At 41.1% G+C, this 22,460-nt stretch overlaps 1 protein-coding gene across 8 annotated transcripts in view; it reads right to left on the minus strand.

Annotated features, from left to right (window-relative positions):
- Positions 1 to 385: 385 nt before the first annotated feature.
- The window catches only part of TNPO3 (transportin 3), a gene marked incomplete at both ends in the record, with an annotated part of 92,693 nt that continues 70,618 nt past the window's right edge, over positions 386 to 22,460 (minus strand). For 7 of the 8 annotated variants that reach the window (XM_080701795.1, XM_080701796.1, XM_080701793.1 and 4 more), the window contains 5 exons: positions 386 to 446; positions 13,118 to 13,230; positions 17,778 to 17,945; positions 19,558 to 19,714; positions 22,366 to 22,460. In XM_080701795.1, the coding sequence (XP_080557921.1) occupies positions 386 to 446; positions 13,118 to 13,230; positions 17,778 to 17,945; positions 19,558 to 19,714; positions 22,366 to 22,460 (594 nt within the window). Of the gene's footprint in view, positions 447 to 13,117; positions 13,231 to 17,777; positions 17,964 to 19,557; positions 19,715 to 22,365 lie in introns of all 8 variants that reach the window. The other variant, XM_080701791.1, reaches the window with a different exon arrangement.

Consider the following 22,460-nt stretch of genomic DNA (forward strand, 5'->3'; position numbering starts at 1 on the left):
TTCTGCTACAGTCAAATGTTTTCACTAAAATATCCAGGTTAAAATCACTTACTTGTTACATGTACTCAGCACTCTAGAAATATCTATAAAGAAGGATTTAAAAAAACCCCACACATTCTGCAATAGTAACTTTGTTATGGAGGTGCAAAAGACATCCATTACACTGATGATTATCTAGCTGCCTTGGCCCATGAAAACCAGGAGCCTGTATTTCCCAGCTGCTCAGCACAGTTAAACTGCAAGTCCTTCCCTGACTCTAGCTATAGGACCAGTCCGATGATGGGCATTAAACCTGCCCCCAGTCCCAAGCCTCCCTGACAGCCAGGCAACGCTGGAAGTACATACTCCACTCACCCGGGTGATAGGCACAGCGCAGGAGTGTGAGCTATCGAAACAACCTGGTGAAGTCTCGCAAGGCCCAGCACACTTGCTTACATTCCTCAGCGCTGGAAGAGAAAAGGCAGGTGGTCCTTGACTGACGAGGAGACAATATACAGAGCCAATCGAGACACTGCGGTGCCCTGAGGATGGCCCCAACTCTGGAGGAGGGCTCCCCACTGTCTCTTGGCCCTGCTTTTTTAAACTTAGGGTAAAAATTAGCTATTATAAATGCAAACAATTATTAGCTTGGTGTCTTGGAGACAAACTGCCTGAGGCTGAATCTTGGCTCCACTGTGTCCCTGGGCAAGTTACCAGTCATTGCCTCAGTTTCCTCATCTATTGTCTACCTCATACGTTGAGAAAATTAAATCTGTCCATACAGGTAAAGCACTCGGAGCAGCGAAAAACGGCACTCAATAAATGTAGGCTGTTACAATACTTGGTCGAATCCCTGACACAAATCCAAGAAAGCCAGAACTTGCAGAGTAAAACAGCAGCCACGTCCGCCTGACCTTAGGCTCCATCGCTTAACTCTACGCGCTGTCCTGACTTAGGGACCCTGGTTTCCTCATTCTCTCCCAAAGGCAGATTCTGTTTACAAAGACCAGTCCAGCAACTAAGTCTCTATCAGTCATGGACTTTCTAGTTAAACAGGCTGCTCAGGGTCTCCTCCTATGAGAGGAGGAGGAGAGGAAAGGGTTAAGGAACATAAGAGGGGAGGAGAGAGCAGGGCTCAGTCCTTAAACCACTATTTAAAAAAGATCCCCTTTGTCCAAAATTCTCAAGAAACCAGATGACGCCAGCTTTCTTCTGTATCTGTTTTCTTAACAGATTTTTGCTAACTGAACTAAAGCAGGAGAAAAGGCAGTACTTCCTCTGGGGCCTCTTCCCAGATCAGAAAGCTCAGGGTAGAGTGCCTATAGATAGCTAGGATTCAATGTCAGAGAAATTCATTTCCACCTCTAATGGTTAAATACCAGAGGAGGGAACTGCTAACAGTGACTTAATAGAGAAGTTGAAATTCAAGCTCTCCCAAGTACCTGCATCCAGGTTCCCCCACCAATTATAAGGTCTAAAACATCATTAACCCCTTAAATCTCAAGTTCTCAATTCTATATAAGGCATGGGACATAATGGGTTAATAGCTTTGATTTAGACTCCAGGACTTGATTCAACAGAATATTCTAGAAACTTTCTTCTAGTCCCTCTTTATCCTCAGAATGTAATAAAAACAAGAAAAGTCTTTTGGTTTTATTGAAGTCCTGCCACTTCTCTCTACAGGGTTAACAAGCTTCAATGAAAGTCCTTTAGCCGCGGGCGTGGTGGCGCACGCTTGTAATCCCAGCATTTGGGAGGCTGAGACCGGAGGATCGCGGTTTGCGAACAGCCTCAGCTACTTAGTGAGGCCTCTACAACTCAGTGAGACCCGGTTTCAAAATAAAGAATAAAAAAATAGGGCAGGGGGTGTAGCTCGGAGGTCGAATGCCCCTGGGTTCCATCCCCAGACCCCCCTCCCCAACACAAAGTCCTTTATTTTTCAGTCTATTTCCAAATCAATATTGACTGCTAAAGCAGAGTGTGCAACGCTGTACCATTTGTGCTTCCATGTCAGCATGGAAGAAGAAGGCAACCAAGAGGCTGCTGCGTGCTGTCCTTAAAAGACGCTGAGACAGCAGGAAACCCTGACACTTAGGAAAGTGCTAGAGACAAAATTCTTCTGCTATCCTAATGTCGTACATGCTTAAAAATTTACCCTCTTTAGTCCAACACCTGGGTGTGATCTGCAAAGAAATGCTCCACCATTATCCCCTTTGTGGTATAAGAGAAAGAGCGGCAAGCAAAGTGCAAGTCCCTGAGAGCTGTGGCAAGACAGGGCGAAGTGAGGGAGGTGCCACATGTTTGGAACGAGCTCCATTTCTGCTCCCTTTATTTATTTAGGGTATTGGGGATGGAATCCAGAGGCATTCTACCTCTGAGCTACACCTCCAGCCCTATTTTTTAGTCTTTTATTTTTTGAAAACGGGTCTGAGTTGTGAAGAGTCTTGCTAAGTAGCTGAGGCTGTCTGCAAACCGCAATCCTCAGGTCTCTCGAATGCTGGGATTACAAGGGTACCACCACGCCCGGCTTTTTTTTTTTTAATTTACTTTTTATTTTTTATTTTTTAGTGCTGGGGATGAAAACCAGGGGCGTTCTACCTCCAGGATACACCCCTAGCTCTATTTTTTCTTTATTTTGAAACAGGGCCTAAGTAGCTGAGGTTGGCCATAAACCTGTGAGCCTCGTCTCAGCCTCCCAAGTCCTAGCATTACAAGCCAAGCCTCTGCTCCCAGTTTTATCAGTGACTGTGTGGGTGTCAAGAGCTTCAGCCAAATGTTGAACTTAAATCCTTGATTTAAGTTCTGTGGTAAGTCCACAGAAATAGATGAGAAAACTCCCTGAATGCTATCACTGTTTTCTGTCTCAGTCCTGACACTCACTAGCTCCTGGTTTCTAATTTTACTTATTTTTTCAACTGCCATTATTACATCATTATCATTATTAATTTTTTTTTTTTGCAGTACTGGCGATGGAACCCAGGGGCACTTTACCTCTGAACGACACCCCCAGCCCTATTTTTTATTCTTTATTTTGAAACAGGGTCTCACCAAGTCTCAGAGAGTTTCACTAAGTAGCTGAGACTGGCCGTGAACCTGCGATCCTCCTGTCTCAGCCTCCCAAGTACTGGGATTATAAGCATGTGCCTTGCCGGGCGTGGTGGCGCACGCTTGTAATCCTTGCACTTGGGAGGTGGAGACAGGACGATCGCGCAGGTTCGGAGCCAGCCGCGCTGGCTTAAGAGACCCTGTTTCCAAATAAAAATATAAAATAGGTCTGGGAGTGTAGCCTGGAAGTAGAAGGGCTTCCAAGAACCCCAGTACCAGCAAAAAAAACCACAAAAAAAACCCAAAAAAACAACAACAACAACAACAAAAAAAAATCCCAGCATGCGCCACCACGCCCGGCCAACTGCCATTATTTTTCTGGGTTCTACTTTCTGGCTTCTAAGAAGTCCCACAATTCCAATTCTTCTACCACACTTCTCAATACTTTTATGGTCACTATTTCTCAATCTTCAGAATTCTAGGGATATGCTAAGAAACACAACCCTTTTGATCTGATGTCCTGGTAGGTAATGGAGGACAGTCAGGCTCTAACTGAGGACCGGGCAGGCAGACACCCATCGTGGCCTCTAATTCCAGCGTCAGCACTCTCCGTGTTTAACATCGTTTGGCTCTGAACATCCTCATACAAATGATCATTCATGTGAAGACAGACAGGTGCCTGCAAAGCAGATGATATTCTACAACAAAAAGTTCCAGCTTTCTTTAAGTTGACCAAGTAAAAAGCCAGGGAGAGAATTAATTACCACTGCCATTTGAATAGCAGGCTTGGACTTGCCGAAATGAAACTGAACCAGTTCACCCTCCCTCCTGGGATGGCAAACAAAGCAGCGTGTTGAGGCAGGAGTTACAGGACCTTGAAATCAAAAGGGAGACTGAGTCACGCAGAGGTTCAAGGGCAACAGGCACACCAGAAAAAAAGAATTGCCAAGAGGAGGCGAGCCATCACAATGCTGTTCTAGCACCTCAACATTACTTCTTGCTTCTGTTCATTTTGCATCTTCACGGCACAGTCTACTATAGCAAGAGCTGCAAAACTTGTTCAGCAATGAAAGACCAACTAGGCTAGGTTGGTAGTGGTAATTTTCCCTATCACAGGGCAAAGATTACAGACATTTTTTTCATGGCACTGTTTTATTTAGGCTCTTTTCTTTACCCCTTTCTTTAAACTAGGGAATAATGTTCATGACCTTGATTTCAGACTTAGCCTATTGTTCTGCCTGTCATATATTAGCCCTGTCAAAGGAATATGGGCTTGGTAGAGACTTAATCCAGAATGTGTGGGTGGCTGCCTTAGAGCTGGCAAGAGACATGCCTCAGCTAGTTTTGCAAATACATAATGACATTCTGGCCATTACTTTTCCAAGGAGAACGGAATTAAAATTCACTGGTCACCTACTCTGTGTTGGGTCTTTTTTATATTTCCATTTGACACTTCATAATCTTATGTGATAGGTAGTTCTAACTCTATGTTAAAGATGAATTAACTGATGTCCAACATACTTGATTCTAAGCCCAATCCTGAGGCTTTTCCCCAGGCTCTCATTTGAGCTAAGGAAATTAAGAGCCAATATGGTCATGTCCCTTCTACTAACCAGCACTACATGGAATAAAGCGGGGGGGGGGGTAAAAAAAAAAAGCAGATACAACTGTTATACTATTTTCATCTATAACAACTTCTAAGTGGAATACTAGAAGATTCACAGTTAAAGAAAACAAATAATTTTGTAAGGTCAATCTAGTCGAGATACGCATACCTGGTAGAAGGAAAATCCCCACTGTCAAAATGTGTCACGTGCTATTTTTCAGTCATGCATGTCACTTGATCTACAGTTAAATATCAGTTACTTCTGGGGCATGAAGTTAAGCCACTTAGTAAGCTACAAAATAACAGCATTCCATGGTTTGTGATTTTAATATTAACAAAATTTTTGAAGATATCCCAAATGATGAAAAAGCTAACCAATCTGAAATGTGACATTAAGAAATGGAATTAAGCGCTTGTGATCCCCGCACTTGGGAGGCAGAGACAGGAGGATCGCGCAGGTTCAAAACCACCCTCGCTGGCTTAAGAGACCCTGTTAAAAAAAAAAAAAAAAGAAAGAAAGAAAAATTCTTGGGCCAAGGGTGTAGCCTAGCAGTAAATACTTGTGTAGCATGTGTGAGGCCCCTAGGCTGGATCCCCCAAATCACAATGAATAAATAAATTATCAAAAAAGAAGCTCTTGTACCACTGCCTAAAATGTTTTATTTTTTTTCTCTTCTTCTAAAACCTTGTGCCTGCCAGATGTAGTGGCACATGCTTGTAACCCCAGCGCTTGGGAGGCTGAGACAGGAGGATTGAGCAGATTTGAAGCCAACCTCAGGTCAATTTAATGAGGCCCTCTGCAACTTAGTGAGACCTTGTTTCCATATAAAACGTAAAATAGATCTGGGAGTATAGCCTGGAGGTAGAAAAGCCCTTGGGTTCCATCTCCAGTACCACGATAAACAAATAAACCTGGTGCCTGATTTTTTAAAAATACAAACAGTACAGAAAGTCATGAAAAGTAAAAGCCTATCTTCCCTCCTTTTCTAGTCCCACTTGTATAGTTTCCCAGAAATTTGCTCTGCAAAAAGTAGCATATATTTACATATATGTATACACATACAGTAAAATAAAAAAGCTTTTAAAAAGTGCACATTGCTCTATTTACATTAACATGAGCAAAACAAAACATTAAGAAAATATTTAACCAGCCTGGCATGGTGGCACATGCTTGTAATCCCTGCATTTGGGAGGCTAAGACAGGAGGATCAATGTCCGTGGACAGCCTCAGCTACTTAGTGAGGTCTTTTGCAATTCAATGAGACACTGTTTCAAAATAAAGAATAAAAAACAGAGCTGAGGGTATGGCTTGGAGGTAGAATGCCTCTGGGTTCCATCTCCAGTACCAAATATTTAACCAAGAAATAAGACTTGTATGCTGAAAACTACAAAACAGTGCTGAAAGAAATTAAAGATAGTAGTAAGCAGTTATCAGTGAGGCTTGCATCAACTTAGTGAGACCTCCAGGGACCAGAAACAGCCAAAACAATCTTGAAAAGGAAGAAAAAAATTGAAAACCTTATTTTATTTTTTGGTGCTGGGGATTGAACTTGGGGGAGGAGAGGGAGGATTCTATCTCTGAGCTACATACCCAGCTCTATTTTGTTTTGAAACAGGGTCTCACTAAGTTATGGAGGGCCTCACTAAGTTTCTGAGGCTGATGGCAATCCTGTAATCCTCCTGTCCCAGCTTACTAAGTACTGGCATTACAAGCGTGCATCATCATGCCTAGCTACAAAGTTGGAAGTCCTCTTTTTCTTTAATTCTACCTCTGAGCTATACTCCTATCCCTACTTTTTATTTTGAAACAGGGTCTCACTAAGTTGCTGAGGGCCTCAGTAAGTAGCTGAGGTTGGCCTTGAACCTGTGATCCTATTTCAGCCTCCCAAGTACTGGGATTACAAGCATGTACCACCATCCTTGGCTGGAATTTCCTGATTTCCAAATTTATTATAAGCTATAAAGCTATGGTATTCAAAACACCACAGTACTGACACAAAAAGAAACAGACCAGTAGACTAGAAAGTCTAGAAATAAATGCTCTTGCATATGATTTCTTTCCTTCTCTTTCTTTCTTTCTCTCTCTTCCTTCCTTTCTTCCTCCCTTTCTTTCTTTCTTTTCTTTCCTTCTTTCTTTCTTTCGGTGGTATTGGGGATTGAAGCCAGGAGGCATTCTACCTCCAAGTTACACCCCAGCCCTATTTTTTATTCCTTATTTTGAAGCAGGGTCTCACTAAGTTGCAGAGGGCCTCACTAAGTAGCCGACACTGGCTGAGAACCTGCAGTCCTTCTGTCTTAGCCTTCCAAGTACTAGGATTACAAACATGCACCATCATGCCTGACTGGCCAAATGATTTCTGACAGAAGTGCCAAGACCATTCAAGAGAAGAAGGGCGGCCGTCTTATCAACAAATGATGTAGGGAACCTGGGTATGGTAGTACATGCTTATAATCCTAGTACTTGGGAGGCTGAGACAGGACGATTGCAGGTTTATGGCCAGCATCAACAACTTAGCAATGCATTGTTTCAAAATAATAAATAAAATAGGGCTGGGGGTGTAGTTCAGAGGTAGAATGACACTGGGTTGAATCAGTCACTAACACACACACACACACACACACACACACACACACACACACACACCACAAATGGTATGGAGAAAGTTGGATATCCACATGCAAAAGGAGGTTGGGTCCTTAATCTAACAGTATATATAAAAACAAAACAAATCATAAAAAGATCTAATATTAACTAGCATAAAATCTAAGGAAAAACACTGGTCTTGGCAACAATTTTCTGAAAATAACAACAAAAGCACAGGCAAAAAAGTAAAAATGATAAATTGGGCCATATGAAAACTAACATTTTTTTTTTGGGGGGGGGGGACTGAACCCAGGGAATTCCACCTCTGAGCTATACCCCCAGCCTTATTTTTTATTCTTTATTTTGAAACAGGGTCTCACTAAGTTGCAGAGGGCCTCACTAAGTAGCTGAGGCTGGCTGCAAACCCGTGATCCTCCTGTCTCAGCCTCCCAAGTATTGGGATTACAAGCATGTGCCACCAATTCCTGGCTAAAACTAACAACTTCTATGCATCAAAGAATACAATCATCCAGACATGGTTGTGCAAGCCAGCAATCCCAGTAATTGGGAGGATGAAAAAAGAGAATCACAGGTTGTAGGACAACTTTATTGAGACCCTCAGCAACTCACTGAGACCCTGTTTCAAAACAAAAGATAAAAAAGGGCTGGGGCTGAGCATGGTGGTACACACTTGTAATCCCAGCATTTGGGAGGCTGAGACAGGAGGATCGCGGTTCACAGACAGCCTCAGCTACTAAGTGAGGCCCTTTGCAACTCAGTGAGACCCTGTTTCAAAATAAAGAATAAAGAATAGAGCTAGCAGTGTAGCTCGGAGGTAGAATGCCCCTGTTTTCCACCCCCAGTACCAAACAAAAAAGGGCTGGGGGTGTAGGTTGGGAGGGAGAATGCTCCTGGATTCAATATTCAGTAACATATTCATTCATATTCATTTTCTCTCTCTCTCTCTCTCTCTCTCTCTCTCTCTCTCTCTCTCTCTCTCTCCCTCCCTCCCTCCCTCCCTCCCTCCCTCCCTCCCTCCCTCCCTTCCTCCCTCCCTCTCTCCACAATCACCAAATGAAAAGGCAACCTATAGAATGGGAGAAAATATTTGGAAATCATGTGTCTGGTAATTGTTAACACCCCAAATACATAAGAAACTCCTACAACTCAACAACAAAAGAAATAAAAAAAGATGTCAAACACCATTAATCATTACAGAAAAACCAATCAAAACCACAATGAGATATTAACTCATACCAGGAGTGAGGTGCCAACGTGGTGGCTATCAAAAAGCAAAATAACAATTGTTGATGGGGATGAGAAGAAATTGAAACCTTGTGAACCCCTGGTGAGAATGGTGCAGCTGCTATGGAACAGTATGGTAACTCCTCAAAAAATTAAAAAAGAGACACCACATGACCCTGCAATTCCATGTCTGGGTTTAAATTCACAAGACAAATATAATGCTGGGAATGATGGTGAATGCCTGTAATCCCAGTATTTGGGAGGCTGAGCAGGAGGATTCCATGTTCAAGACCAGACCCTGCAACTTAGAGCCTATTTCAAAATAAAAAATAAGCTGAATGTGCCGTATGCTTGTAATTTCTTTACTTGGAATGCTGATAGGAGGACTGCAGGCTTGAAGCTAGCCCCAGCAACCAGTGAGATCCTGTTTCAAGATGAAAAATAAGGCTGGAGGATATAGCTCAGACAGAATGCCCTGGATTCATTCCTCCAGTACCACACACACACAAGAAGAAAGCAGGGTCTCAAAGAGATATTTCTATATCATGTGTATGGCAGAATGAGCCACAATAGTGAGGAGGTGAAAAGCAACTTATGTGTGTGCTGACAGAAGCATGGATAAACAAAATGTACTATATAAGATGATAGCATCCTTAAAAAGGAAGAAGATTCCGGCACACAGTTCAATGTGGGTAAACTCTAAGGACGTTATGCTAAGTGAAACAAGCCATATGGCATCCAGGGTAGTCAAACTCAAAGAAGCATTAAGTAGGGTGGTGATTGCTACAACTGGGGGAGGAAAAAGTAAGGAACTGTCGCTTAATGGTTACAGTTTCAGTTTTTCAAAATGAAAGATTCTAGCCCGGCATGGTGGCGCACGCTTGTAATCCCCGCGCTTGGGAGGCGGAGACAGGAAGATTGCACAGGTTCGAAGCCAGCCGTGCTGGCCTAAGAGACCCTGTTGCCAAAAATAAAATAGGTCTAGGAGTAGAAGGGCTTCCAGGAACCCCAGTACCACCAAAAAAAAAAAAAAAAAAAAAAAAAAAAGACAGATTCTAGAGATGGGTTGCACAACAATATGAACAAAAAATACTACTGAACTGCATATTTGAAAATGGTTAAGATGAAAAATTTTGTTATGTGTATCTTATTACAAAATTTACTTAAAAGTTCAAGTGGGGTTATGTAGTACTGTTTTCCCATTTATTTTTTATTAATTACTTTATTTTTAATATTTAAAATTCTGCGGTTCTAGGGATGGAACCCAGGGATATTGTACCTCCAAGCTACACCCCAACCCTATTTTTTTTAGTCTTTTTATTTTTGAAACAGGGTCTCACTGAGATGTGAAGGGCCTCACTAAGTAGCTGAGGCTGTCTGTGAACTGTGATCCTCCAGTCTCAGCCTCCTGAATGCTGGAATTACAAGCCTGAGCCACCAAGCCCAGCTTGCTTTTCCATTTACATTCTGTGTCAAGAGTGTGGCACACACTTGTAATCTCAGTATGTGGAGGAAGCTGAGACAAGAAAATCACAGGTTTGCAGCCAGCCTCAGCTACTTAGTGAGCTCCTCTGCAACTTAGTGAGACTGTTTCAAAATAAAGAATAAAAAAATAGAAGTGAAGGGGTAGCTTGGAAGTAAAATGCCTCTGGGTTGAATCCCCAGTACTGGGGAAAAAAAAAAAAAATATATATATATATATATATAGTACATTTCTAGGTATATGATATGTATTTCTCTTTAATTATTTTTAGTGAGTATTTACTAGTACACATATACCATTAATTACTTAACCATTCTCTCCTCATATGCCATTAGGATATTTCCATTTATTTTTTTAAAATCACCAACCCTGCTGCAACACTCTTTTTTTTTTTTTTTTAATTTGCGGTGCAGGGGATCAAACCCAGGGCCATTCTACCTCCAAGCTATACTCCCAGCCCTAATTTAAAAAAAATTTTTTTTTTATTGGTGCATTATATTCATACAACTTATTGGGGTAAAAAACTTGTGTGTACAAACATGTACACATCACTGACTTAACCCCTACCCAGTTCCCACCCCATTCCCTCCCCGTCCCTCCCTCCCTTGCTTGGCTTAGTGATTGACTTCGATATGTTTAAATACATTGTGTGTTTTGGAGATTTTCTTCTTCCCCCCCTCCTTTCTCCTCCTTTAGGTTGCCTTGTTTGCTTCTCTATAGGATTTCCTCTTTCAAGAGTTCCTCCTATGACCCATTTCTCACATATTAGGGAAAGCATCTGATTTCTTATTTTTTGTGACTGACTAATCTCACTTAGCATAATGTCCTCCAGTTCCATCCATTTCCCTGAAAATGATGTAATTGAGTTTTTTTTGATGGCTGAGTAAAATTCCATTGTGTACATATCCCACAGTTTTGTAATCCATTCATCTGTTGATGGACATCTTGGCTGGTTCCATAGTTTGTCCCAGCCCTATTTTTTTATTCTTTATTTTGAAACAGGGTCTCACAAGGTTGTGTAGGGCTTCACTAGCTAAGGCTGGCCTCGAATCTGTGATCCTGTCTCAGCCTCCCAAGAACTAGGATGACAAACATATGCCACCACCCCAGTGGCAATGCTTATTCTTTGACCTATACATCCTTCTATAATTGTATGTCTTGTAAGCCATTGCCTAAAATTTAGTCAAAATTCTAAAGACTCTAGATACAAAAAAGGAGTTATCAGCTCAAGATAACGAAGTTATATAATCCAATTGAAGTTGTTATTGTTAATCTTATCAAGGCCCATAAAATTTTCATAGACTCAGTGATTTCATTTTAAGAAAAATATTCAAAGAAAAATGCTAACCTCCCTTCCCCGCTGGGGGTAAACTCATGGGTGTTCTAGCACTGAGGAAAAACCCTGCCCTTTTTATTTTTTTATGGTACTGGGATGGAAACCAGGGGCCTTCTACCTCTAGGCTATACTCCCAGACCTGTTTTGTATTTTATTTGGAAACAGGGTCTCACTAAGTTGCTGAGAGCCTCACTAAGTAGCTGAGGCTGGCTTTGAATCTGCATGATCCTCCTGTCTCAGCCTCCCAAGTACTGGGAACACAAATGTGCGCTACCACGCCCAGCCTCGTTTTATTTTGAGATAGGGTCTCACTATGTTGCTGAGACTAGTCTAGAATTTGTAATCTGTCTGCCTCTGCCTCCCAAGCAGCTGAGATTACAACCATGCACCACCATGCCCAGCTATAGTTTTGCTATTATCTCTATACCAAAAAACTGATGAGAATCTGAGTATCTACTAATAGAGGTATTAAGAGGAAATCAAGTGCAGGCATGGAAGCACATGGGTAGGTGAGGCAAGAAGATGGCATGTTTGAGGACAGCCTCAGCAATTTAGAGACCTGGTTCCAAACTAAAACATAAAAAGGGCTGGGGTACAGCCTGAAGGTAGAACATCCCTTGGTCTGATCCCTAACACCAATAAAAATAATGAATAAATGAAATAAAGTAGTACCTTTATGATATGAGATAGTAATTAGGAAGACTAACTAGAAAAAATGCTTATGTGTTTCATTGTCAAAACACACAAATTTTAGCTGGGTGTGGTGGCGCACGCTTGTAATCCCCGCGCTTGGGAGGTGGAGACAGGAGGATCGCGCAGGCTCTAAGCTAGCCTTGCTCTTAAGAGACCCTATTTCCAAATAAAAATATAAAAAATAGGTGTCTGGGAGTGTAGCCCGGAGGTAGAAGGGTTTCCAGGAACCCCAGTACCATCAAAAAAAGAAAGAAAGAAAGAAAGAAAGAAAGAAAGAAAGAAAGAAAGAAAGAAAGAAAGAGAGAGAGAGAGAAAATTAACCAAACTGTAATCCAGATCATGATCAAGTGGCTCATAGGCCTAAGTGGCTCACAGGCCTAATGTATCCCAAACATATATTTCATTTAATTTGCAAAACTTTGAAATAGAATTTGAGTATCTTTAGGCATGGAGAAAATTCTGATTCATTTTACTCTACTGCTTTACAACCAATGCTTTGAATACTTAGATTTCTCCCTCCCTTCTTTCTTTTTAATGAAGCACTGGAGATAAAACCTTAGGCATGTTAGACAAGTGCTCTAACACTGAGCCACATCCCCAGCCCAGGCCTCTGCATTCTTGATTCCTGAACAAGAATGTGGTGGTGCATGCCTGTAATCTCAGTCCTTGAGAGGCCGAGACAGGAGGATCGGAAGTTTGAAGCCAGGCTCAGCAAATTAGCGAGGCCCCCAGCAACTTACAAGACCCTGTTTAAAAAAAAAAAAAAATAGGGCTAGGAGTATAATTTAGAGGTAGAACGGCCCTGTGTTCAATCTCCAATACAACAACTACAAAAAGGATTTGAAAAGATAAATATAGATCTTCTTAAGGGTAGTGAGCTGCTCCTTAGGCATTTTCTTTTGGGAAAGGTAGTGCCTCCACTTACCCTTAAACCAATTTAGTTGATACCTAAGACGTAAGTGAGAGGCACCTACACACAGCATGGTGGTGCTTCCCTCCCCCCAGCTGGCTTTTTATACCAGTCTGTGCACCTTAAAGCTGAACAGACACTAAACTGAACTTACAAGGGCACCTAAGAAACACAGATGATCTGTCTACACTCCAGCTGCCATTGACACTCCTTTTAAGAGCCCCACCATAACTCACCTAGTGACTTGCTTGTGGAAGTCTGTAAGTTGCTTGTGTGTCACTGTGACGGCTCCCACGGTTGTCTCCTTTGGCAAACCTTTCAAGGAATTCTCTAACCATCGACAAAAGGTCTAGATAGAGAAGAAAAATGACAGTTTTAAAAATGAAGCTGGTGCTTGAATTTCTAGCATTTAGAAGGCTAAGACAGGAGGACTGTGGTTTGTGGACAGCCTCAACTACTTAGCCCTTTGCAACTCAGTGAGACCCTGTTTCAAAATAAAAGAATAAAAAATAGGGCTGGGGGTGTAGCTCGGGTAGAATGCCCCTAGGTTCCATCCCTAGTACTGAAAAAAAAAAAAAAAAAAAAAAGCTTGTATATATATTTTCTCTCCAGTACGGAGGATTGAACCCAAGTACACTTCCAGCGCTCCCCCACCCCTTTACTTGCAGTGCTGGGGATAGAACCCAGGGGCATTCTACCTCCAAGCTATACCTCCAGCTACCCTATTTTATTCTTTATTTTGAAACAGGGTCTCACTGAGTTGCAAAAGGCCTCACTAAGTAGCCAAGTCTGTCCACAAACTATGATCCTCCTGTCTTAGCCTCTCAAATGCTGGGATTATAAGCGTGTGCCACCATGCCCGGCTCTCCAGGCCCTTTTTTGATTTTTAAGACAAGGTCTTGTTAAATTGCCCAGGCTGGCCTTGAAATTGCAACCCCTCCTGCCCTGGCCTTAGCCTCACAAATTGCTGAGGTTACACCACAATGCCCAGGTTCAGGTATCTATATTTCTAAAATACAAGAGCTATTGAAAGAATATGGAATTAAGCATTCATCAGATAAGAATTTTTCTTTTGGAAGCCTGCATAATGATATGGCCTCACATTTGGGGAAGAAGTGGATTTTTAACTCTATGCATCATGTATGTATTTTCCTATTAGGATAAATTGAAATACTTAATTAGGAGTAAACTAAAACTACATAATTATGTAAATTTTACTTTATTTTAGCAGGTGACTTTTTTTTATGGTACTGGGGTTCCTGGAAACCCTTCTACCTCTGGGCTATACTCCCAGACCTTTTTATTTGAAAACAGGGTCTCTTAACTCAGCGAGGCAGGCTTTGAACCTGTGCAATCCTCCTGACTCCGCCTCCCAAGCGCGGTGATTACAAGCGTGCGACACCATGCCCGGCTAGCAGATAACTTTTAAAAGTTTTGAAAAATTATTGCTTTGGTAGTATATATGTGTTTTTTTAATTTTTGATTACTCTTCCACAAGGAGTTAATGACATTAGGGTAATAAACCCAGAGTATTAAGAATTTTTTTTGTGTGTGTGTGTGTGTGCTGGGGATGGAACCAAGTGGTATTCTACCTCCGACCAACACCCCCAGCCCTATTTTTTATTCTTTATTTTTAGAAACAGGGTCTCACTGAATTGCTAAGGGTTGCTCACTAAGTAGCTGAGGCTGTCTTTGAACCGTGATCCTCCTGTCTCGGCCTCCCGAATGCTGAGATTACAAGCGTGAACCACCATGCCTTACTCAAAATTGCCTTTTATACTAAGTTTTGTACATTATATATTTTCCTATCTTGTTTATTTATGATCATAACACGCCAGTACACAAGTAAACACTACAATATAAATGTTTCTGGTTTTTTTTTTTGTGTGTGTGTGTGTGTGTGTGTGGCACCGGGGATTGAATCCAGAGGTGCATTCTACCAGAGAGCGAATCCCCAGCCCTATTTTATTTTTATTCTTGAAATAGGGTCTTGCTAGGTTGATGAGTCTCATTACTTGCTGAGGCTGTCCTTGAACCTGGAATCCTCCTGTCTTAGCGCCCCAAGTACTAAGATTACAAGTATGTACCACCATGCCTGGCATAAATGTAGTATGTACCACCATGCCTGGCATAAATGTTTAGCAAACGTAATTCTCCAAATGTTGATTCCAGAAAGGACAATACTTTACTCAGAAATGAAAGAGAGAGAGAATAAAAGCAAGCAAGGCCAAAAGATTTAGGACAAAACCATTCATTGATGTTTTGGCATCCAAAAAGGTCCTACAGTGGTCCCCAACCAAAAGAATAGGACAGAAAGCTAAACTAAAATGCAATAATAATTAGCTAGCACACAATGGTCCATTTATTATATTCCAGTCAAGAAGTTGGTTTAAAACACTGAATAAATTTGTCACACATTATCTAGGTGCAGTGGCACGTGCTAATAATCCTACTACTTTGGAGAGTTAGGAGAATTGCAGGTTTGAGTTACTGCCTGGTAAATCAGCTAGATACTGTTTCAAAATAAAAAAATACAGCCAGTGATTCCACTACTTGGGAGGATGAGACAGGAAGACTGCAAAGGCCAGCCTCCAGGATTTAGTGAGGCCCTCAACAACTTAAGCGAGACCTTGTTTCAAAAGAAAATATTTTTTTTTTAGCTGGGCGTGCTGACACTTCTAATTCCAGTACTTGAGAGGCTGAGACAGGTGAATCACAGGTTCAAGGACAGCCTCACTACATAGCAAGACTCAGCAACCTAGTAAGAACCTATTTCAAAGTAAAAAATAGAGCTGAGGGTGTGGCTCAGAAGTAGAACTGTCCTGAGTTCAATCCAGTATCGCAAAACAAAACCAAACCAAAAACAAAACAAAACACAAATTTTAAAGGGCTGGGGGTGTAGCTCAAAGGTAAAATGCCCCTGAGGTTCAACCCCCAGAACCATTAATTAATTAATTAATTAACTAGGGCTGGGTATAGCTTAGAGGTAGAACTCTCCTGGATTCAATCTCTAGTATTCCTCTCTCCCCCCCACAAGAGCCATATGTGTATACAATAAAGGGGGCAACAAAGGAAAGGGTAATAGTTTGTTCAAGGTAAGAGAGAAAGCCAGTATGTCATATTCTAGTGAAGAATTTATATATTCAACTTTGAAAATGATGTAAGAAAGTACTCAGAAATGTGAATTTCCTTTGGATTCAGTAATGTTACATTATCATTTTTAGTGTAGAGGCAACACACAATTAAAAGAGTTCTCAATATTCATAGAAGATAATCACTTTAAATTATGTGATAACTATGTGTATATCTATATATGTTAAACTCTGTATATAAGCACATGGTAACTGGTTCCTCTTCCTGTTCAAATCCGCTTATTCTCATTTTCTTCTGTTAGCATTTAACCATAGGTTTACAAATCAAGAGTATTTTTGTAAAGTTTGATTTAGATAATAAGTCTTCTGTTATCTGGGAACCAAGTATATTTGTAAAAACATTTAAGCAGGCCAGGCATGGTGGCGCATGCTTGTAATCCCCGCGCTTAGGATTCGGAGATAGGAGGATTGCACAGGTTCAAAGCCAGCCTTGCTGGCTTAAGAGACCCTGTTTCCAAATAAAATATAAAATAGGTCTGCCCAGAGGCAGAAGGGTTCCATCCCCAATACCAAAAAAAAAAAGCAAAATATGTGGATTTTATTTTTCAAAAATTTTCATAATTTTTTGAACCGTGTGTGTGTGTGTGTGTGTGTGTGTGTGTGTGTGTGTGTGTGTGTGTGTATGGTGGAGGTTATAGAATATACTGAACAAACAACAATGGAAAACATCGAGATTATTCTAAATTACTATGAACTACATATTCCACGGTTCCAAGAGAGCTCACTTTAGGTTCAATTGTGTACTTTCCTAAACAGCTTTTATATCAATATTAAAAGTTATAAATTCTATTTTTTTTTTTTTTTTGGTGGTACTGGGGTTCCTGGAAGCCCTTCTACCTCCGGGCTACACTCCCAGATCTATTTTTACATTTTTTTATTTGGAAACAGGGTCTCCTAAGCCAGCGCGCGCAGCTGGCTTCGAACCTGTGCGATCCTCCTTATCTCTGCCTCCCAAGCGCGGGGATTACAAGCATGCACCACCACGCCTGGCTATAAATTCTATTTTTTAAAATAATTCACATGCTACTTTATCATTGTGCTTAAAAGTTTGATAGTATACATAACTTGATTATGATCATGTGGTCAGTATTGAAATAAAATAACCTAAACATAGCCAGGCATGGTGATGTCCACTTGTAATCCCAGTACTTGGATGGCTGAGACAAGAGGATCACGGTTTGTAGATACTGCAACTTAGTGAGACTCTGTTTCAAGAAATAAAGAATAAAAAAATAGGGCTGGAAGTGTAGCTTGGGGGTAGAATGTCCCCGGGCTCAACCTGCCAGTACTGCAAAATGAGAGTGAAAAGGAAAGGAAAAAACTGAAATTACCTAAACATAATGAAAAACTCTGCCTAGATTTATCACCAAGGAACAAATCCCAACCCAATTGGATACTTCTTGAATAATCTGTATTTGGCCACTTTGATTTATGTCATCTTTAACAAATAAAAAGACTTCCAACTGGCTAGCCACACAGCTGAATTCAATGCTTAGTACTTACTTCTGGTAATATATAGTATAAATCTCAGAACAGTGACACAAATATGCCTCAAAGAACCCAATAATGAATTACTTGACTTCTATGGGCCCTTTCACCTATCATCTGGACTTAGTAATATGCTTAACTTTGGTTCCAAGGACATACATGGCAGGGCTGGTTTCAAAGTTAGGTTTGGCTTCAAGGAACCAAACCTACTAGGTTTAGCGATCATGAGAATAGATTTCTTATGAGACAGGCTTACCGGCCTATCGACCTGCATGATCTCCCAGAGCACTTCAGCCACGTCTGGCAGGGTGTAGGGGGGGAGGCAAAAGCAGCACGTGTGGAGCAGCTGGCTTACAAGCTGCTGTCCAAGTTGGTTCATCACCTGTCCAATCAGTTCTTTCCGTAATTCAAAGTCTTCTTCATGCTGTAAGAAAGCAGGGGCATCAGATGACTTGTGGTTCTAGTCTCTACTTCCAAAGAACAAGAAGACCTCTTTCTGCATTAGTTTAGCAATTTTCCTTCCCAGGGAATAAAGTATAGTCTGGTTTGGTGGCACATACTTTTAATTCCAGTACTTGAGAGGCTGAGACAGGAGGATCACAGATATAAGACCAGCCTCAGCAACTTCAGTGAGACTCTCAGCAACCTAGCAAGACCCTGTTTCAAAATAAAAAATAAAATACAGCTCGGGATATAGCTTGAAGACATAATGCCCCTGGGCTCAATCCCTGGCACTAATATGAAACAAAACAAAAACATATACATTATATAAAGCTGAATTTCATAAAGTCCACTAAATGTCATTATTAGGAAGAAAATATATGAGTTTACTATCAAGGTCACAGGCATAGGTGACAGTTGAGATTAATGGAAATGCTTAGATCTTTTCATGATTAGAAAAAGGCAGAAGAGAAACAATGATTAAGGTCAGTGTTTTTTTTCCTCGTTAAAAAAATTACTTATATCGCTATTTCCATTTTTAGTTCTCCCTTCCTTATCTCCCTGTCCCATTCCTTAATTCTCTTTTCTTTTTTTGAGGTACTGGGGTTGGAACCCAGGGGCATTCTACCTCTGAGCTACAGTCCCAGCCCTCTTTTTTATTTTTATTTTTTTGGTGGTACTGGGAGTGGAACGCAAGGGCATTTCTACCTCCGGGCTATACTCCCAGACATATTTTATATTTTATTTGGAAACAGGGTTTAAGTTGTTGAAAGCCTCACTAAGTAGCTGAGGCTGGCTTTGAACCTGTGTGATCCTCCTGTCTCAGCCTCTCAAGCACGGGGATTATAAGTGTGCGCCACCATGCCCAGCTTTTATTATTTTGAAACAGGGTCTCACTGAGTTGCAAAGGGCCTCACGAAGTAGCAGCTGAGGCTGTCTGCAAACCACGATCCTCCTGTCTCAACCTCCCAAATGCTGAGATTACAAGCGTGCACCACCACACCTGGCTATTATTTTCATTTTTAATAACCAAATGAAATCAGAATTGAAGACTTCTATTAGGTATCTAATCTTTTCCATCAAAACCAACCACAATACCCAACCACAAATATTATCTTTTGGTGATTATTTAGTTTTTTGTTTTATTGTTTTGGGCAGGCATGGAGGGAGGTACTGAGGGCAGAGGCACTCTACTTCTGGCACATATAAGTCTCTATTTTTTTTCTTTCTTTTTTGAAACAGGGTCTTGCTAAGTTGTTATAGCTGGCCTCAAACCTGCCATATTCCTGCTTCAGCCTACCAAGTACTGGGATTATACATGTGTGCCATCAGGCCTGGCCATATACCTATTTATCTTTTAAAATAGATACCAACTGGTTTGGGAGGAGGGGTAGTTTTAAACTTCTTTGTATAGCCTATAGCACTTGGCAAAAGTATCTTAGATCTAGAAGTTGATAATCTGGTTGTTGCATGATCCACTATGGCACATGTCTAAAACAGATCAAATGAGGGGTTACTAGCACTGGTTTTCCCCTAAAAGGTGAAGAGGAGATAGAACAAGCCATGAAGTAGAGAAGTACAATATTTATACTTACATCATTGGCTACCCCTGTATGGATGAGGTCTCGCAGGAACCTCATGACACTACAATTTGCATCCCGGTGGTCCAGGGTGGTAGAGGCAATGGCCCACTGTAAGATTGGGATGACTACTTGGCTCCTCAGTAAGGTGACAGGGCTACGCTGAATAAACCTGATGTGGAAAGAGAGGCTAGGTATAAATGACAAAATTAGGCAATAAATGGAGCCAGGATTAAGAACAAATTCATGAAGGCAGTAAAAAGATCAATGGTTACCACAATTGTAGGGACAAAGGAATTACCAAACAGAACACAAAGGATTTTTTAGGGCAGTGCTGTTTGATACTATAGTGGCAGAGAGGAACCATTTTATGTTTGTCAAAGCTTATACAATGCCAGGTGTGGTGGTGCACGCAGCATTTGGGAGGCGGAGACCGGAGGATTGTGGTTTGCAGACAGCCTCCGCTACTTAGCGAGGCCCTCCACAACTCAGTGAGACTGTTTCAAAATAAAGAATAAAAAATTGGACAGGGGGTGTAGCTTGCGGGTCAAATGCCCCTGGGTCCCATCCCCAGACCCACCACAAAAAAAAAAAAAAAAAAAAAAAAAAACCAACCAACTTATACAATGTGTTAACATCAAAAGTAAACTCTTAATATAAACTATGGCTGGGCGTGGTGATGCACGCCTGTAATCCAAGTACTTGGGAGGCTGCGACAGAGGTATCACACAGGTTCAAAGCCAGCCTCAGCTACTTAGTGAGGCTCTTAACAACTTAGTGAGACCCTGTTTCCAAATAAAATATAAAATAGGTTGGGGGTGTAGCCCGGAGGTAGAGGCCCTGGGTGCCATCCCCAGGACCACACACACGCAAAAAACCAACTACGGACTTTGGTGTGAATGTATCTAGAGGGTAATGCTGATAATAGGGAAGGCTGTGTATATTTGTTTTGGGGAGGGGGGATATGGGAACTCTATACTTTTTCAGATTTGCTATGAACCTAAAGCTGCTCTTAAAAAAATACATGTACATATATAATGTAAAATGTATAATATATATAAATATATAATATGAAATATATTTTAAAAAAGGAAGAGAGCATATTTTCACTACTACAGGATTTCATAAATTCTGAGGCAGAATCTTGCTAAATTACCCAGGTTGAACTTAAACTCAAAATCTGCCCAACTAACCTTCTTGATTAACTAGGATTACAGGTGTGGGCTACCCCATCCAGCTAAAGAAAAATCAGAGATCTCAAGAGAAACAGACAGCGTCCTTGCTTTTTTTTTGTGTGTGTGGTGCTAGGGACTTGAATCCAGGGCCTTGCATAGGTTAGGTTAAATATTCTACCACTGAGTTATATCTCCTGCCCCTTTAGATTATTTATTGTAGAGAAAAAATAAGTTTTAAGGATACAGTATTTTCTGAATTTATTTCATTATATATGCGTGCAAAGAGCATCTCTAGGGATTAGTTTTCCAAGGAAGATACCCTGAGGAAAAAAAGGTTGACAGTTCATCCAATACTTCTCTCTTATCAATTGACAAAAAGGTGGTTTATTGTTTCTTTTTCTTTTGGTACTGGGGATGAAATCCAGGGGCATTCTACCTCCAAGTTATACCCCAGCCCAATTTTATTCTTTTATTTTAAATCAGGGTCTTAGTAAGTTGCAAAGGGCCACAGTAAGTACCTGAGGCTGGCCACAAACCTGCAATCCTCCTGTCTGAGTCTTCCAAATACTGGGATTACAAGCATGGGCCACCACGCCAAGCTAAAAAGGTTTTTTTTAACCTGTACCAAACCATGTTCTATTCTATCCTGAGATGAAATAGTAATATTTCACATTTCTAAGTGATGTAATAATTAAAAATCCAACACATAAAAGAGTAGGTGCGGTGATATAGTGCTTGCCTGGGATCAATCCCAGCAACACACACACACAAAAGAAAATGCTCTTATGTTCATTGACTTGGTTCAAATTCCTTAGCTAGAGACTAAGAAGGAATTTAAGCAGTTCAGTAACAACATTTTCCATGTTATTGGCAAATTAATTTAACAAATTCATTTGGGGTGAAATGGCAAGCTGGTGGGTTGTATAGCTGGGAAATATGGCACCTGGTAAAAATGCTAAGCTCCGCAAGGAAAAAGTTGGGATGAAGCATAACTAGAGCAGCGTGAAAAGTCAACACTATGGGGTTGTAGAGGTCATATAGTCAGATGTTTATACCAGGTACGTTTTTGTGTGATTTGGGATTGAGCCCAGAGTCTCCACTGAGCTACACCCCCCAAGCCCATACCTAGTAAAATTTTGTCTTGTGCATGTTCTCTCTTCAATGGTAGGAACTCAGCTACATCATCCGCCCCTTGCTCCCACTCAAGGGCTCCTACTCATCTCTGGAGATACACCAGCTCAATTTAACTTTGGGTAATGAATCATTAATCTATCTTCTCTAATGACCTCATTTTATATAGAAGGAAATAACCAAGTGTCAGATGGCAAGATTAAACAGTAATGGGGATAAGCACTTAGGGGGAGAAGAAGAAGAAAAAAGAAGGTTTAACCTGGGTATGGTGGTACACACCCATTATCCTAGCATTTGGGAGGCTGAGACAGGAAGATCACTGGTTCAAGAACAGCCTCAGCAATGTAGCAGACTCTCAGTAACCTAGTGAGATTCTGGTTTCAAAACAAACAAACAAACAAACAAACAAACAAACAAACAAACAAACGGGCTGGGGTGTAGCTTAGTAGTTGAATGCCTCTGGGTTCAATCCCCAGTATCAAAAAAAATTTTTTTCTTGCTCTTCGGAAGGACTTACCTAGTGGCCAGCCTGAACAGATCATCTACAGTGTCAGGGTGATTCTGAAGACCATTCTGTTGTTCCAGGAGCTGAAAGGTGGGGATGCACAGCGC

This window comes from Muscardinus avellanarius (genome assembly GCF_963383645.1).
Source record: "Muscardinus avellanarius genome assembly, chromosome: 9".
In the NCBI taxonomy this organism is placed as follows: Eukaryota; Metazoa; Chordata; class Mammalia; order Rodentia; family Gliridae; genus Muscardinus; species Muscardinus avellanarius.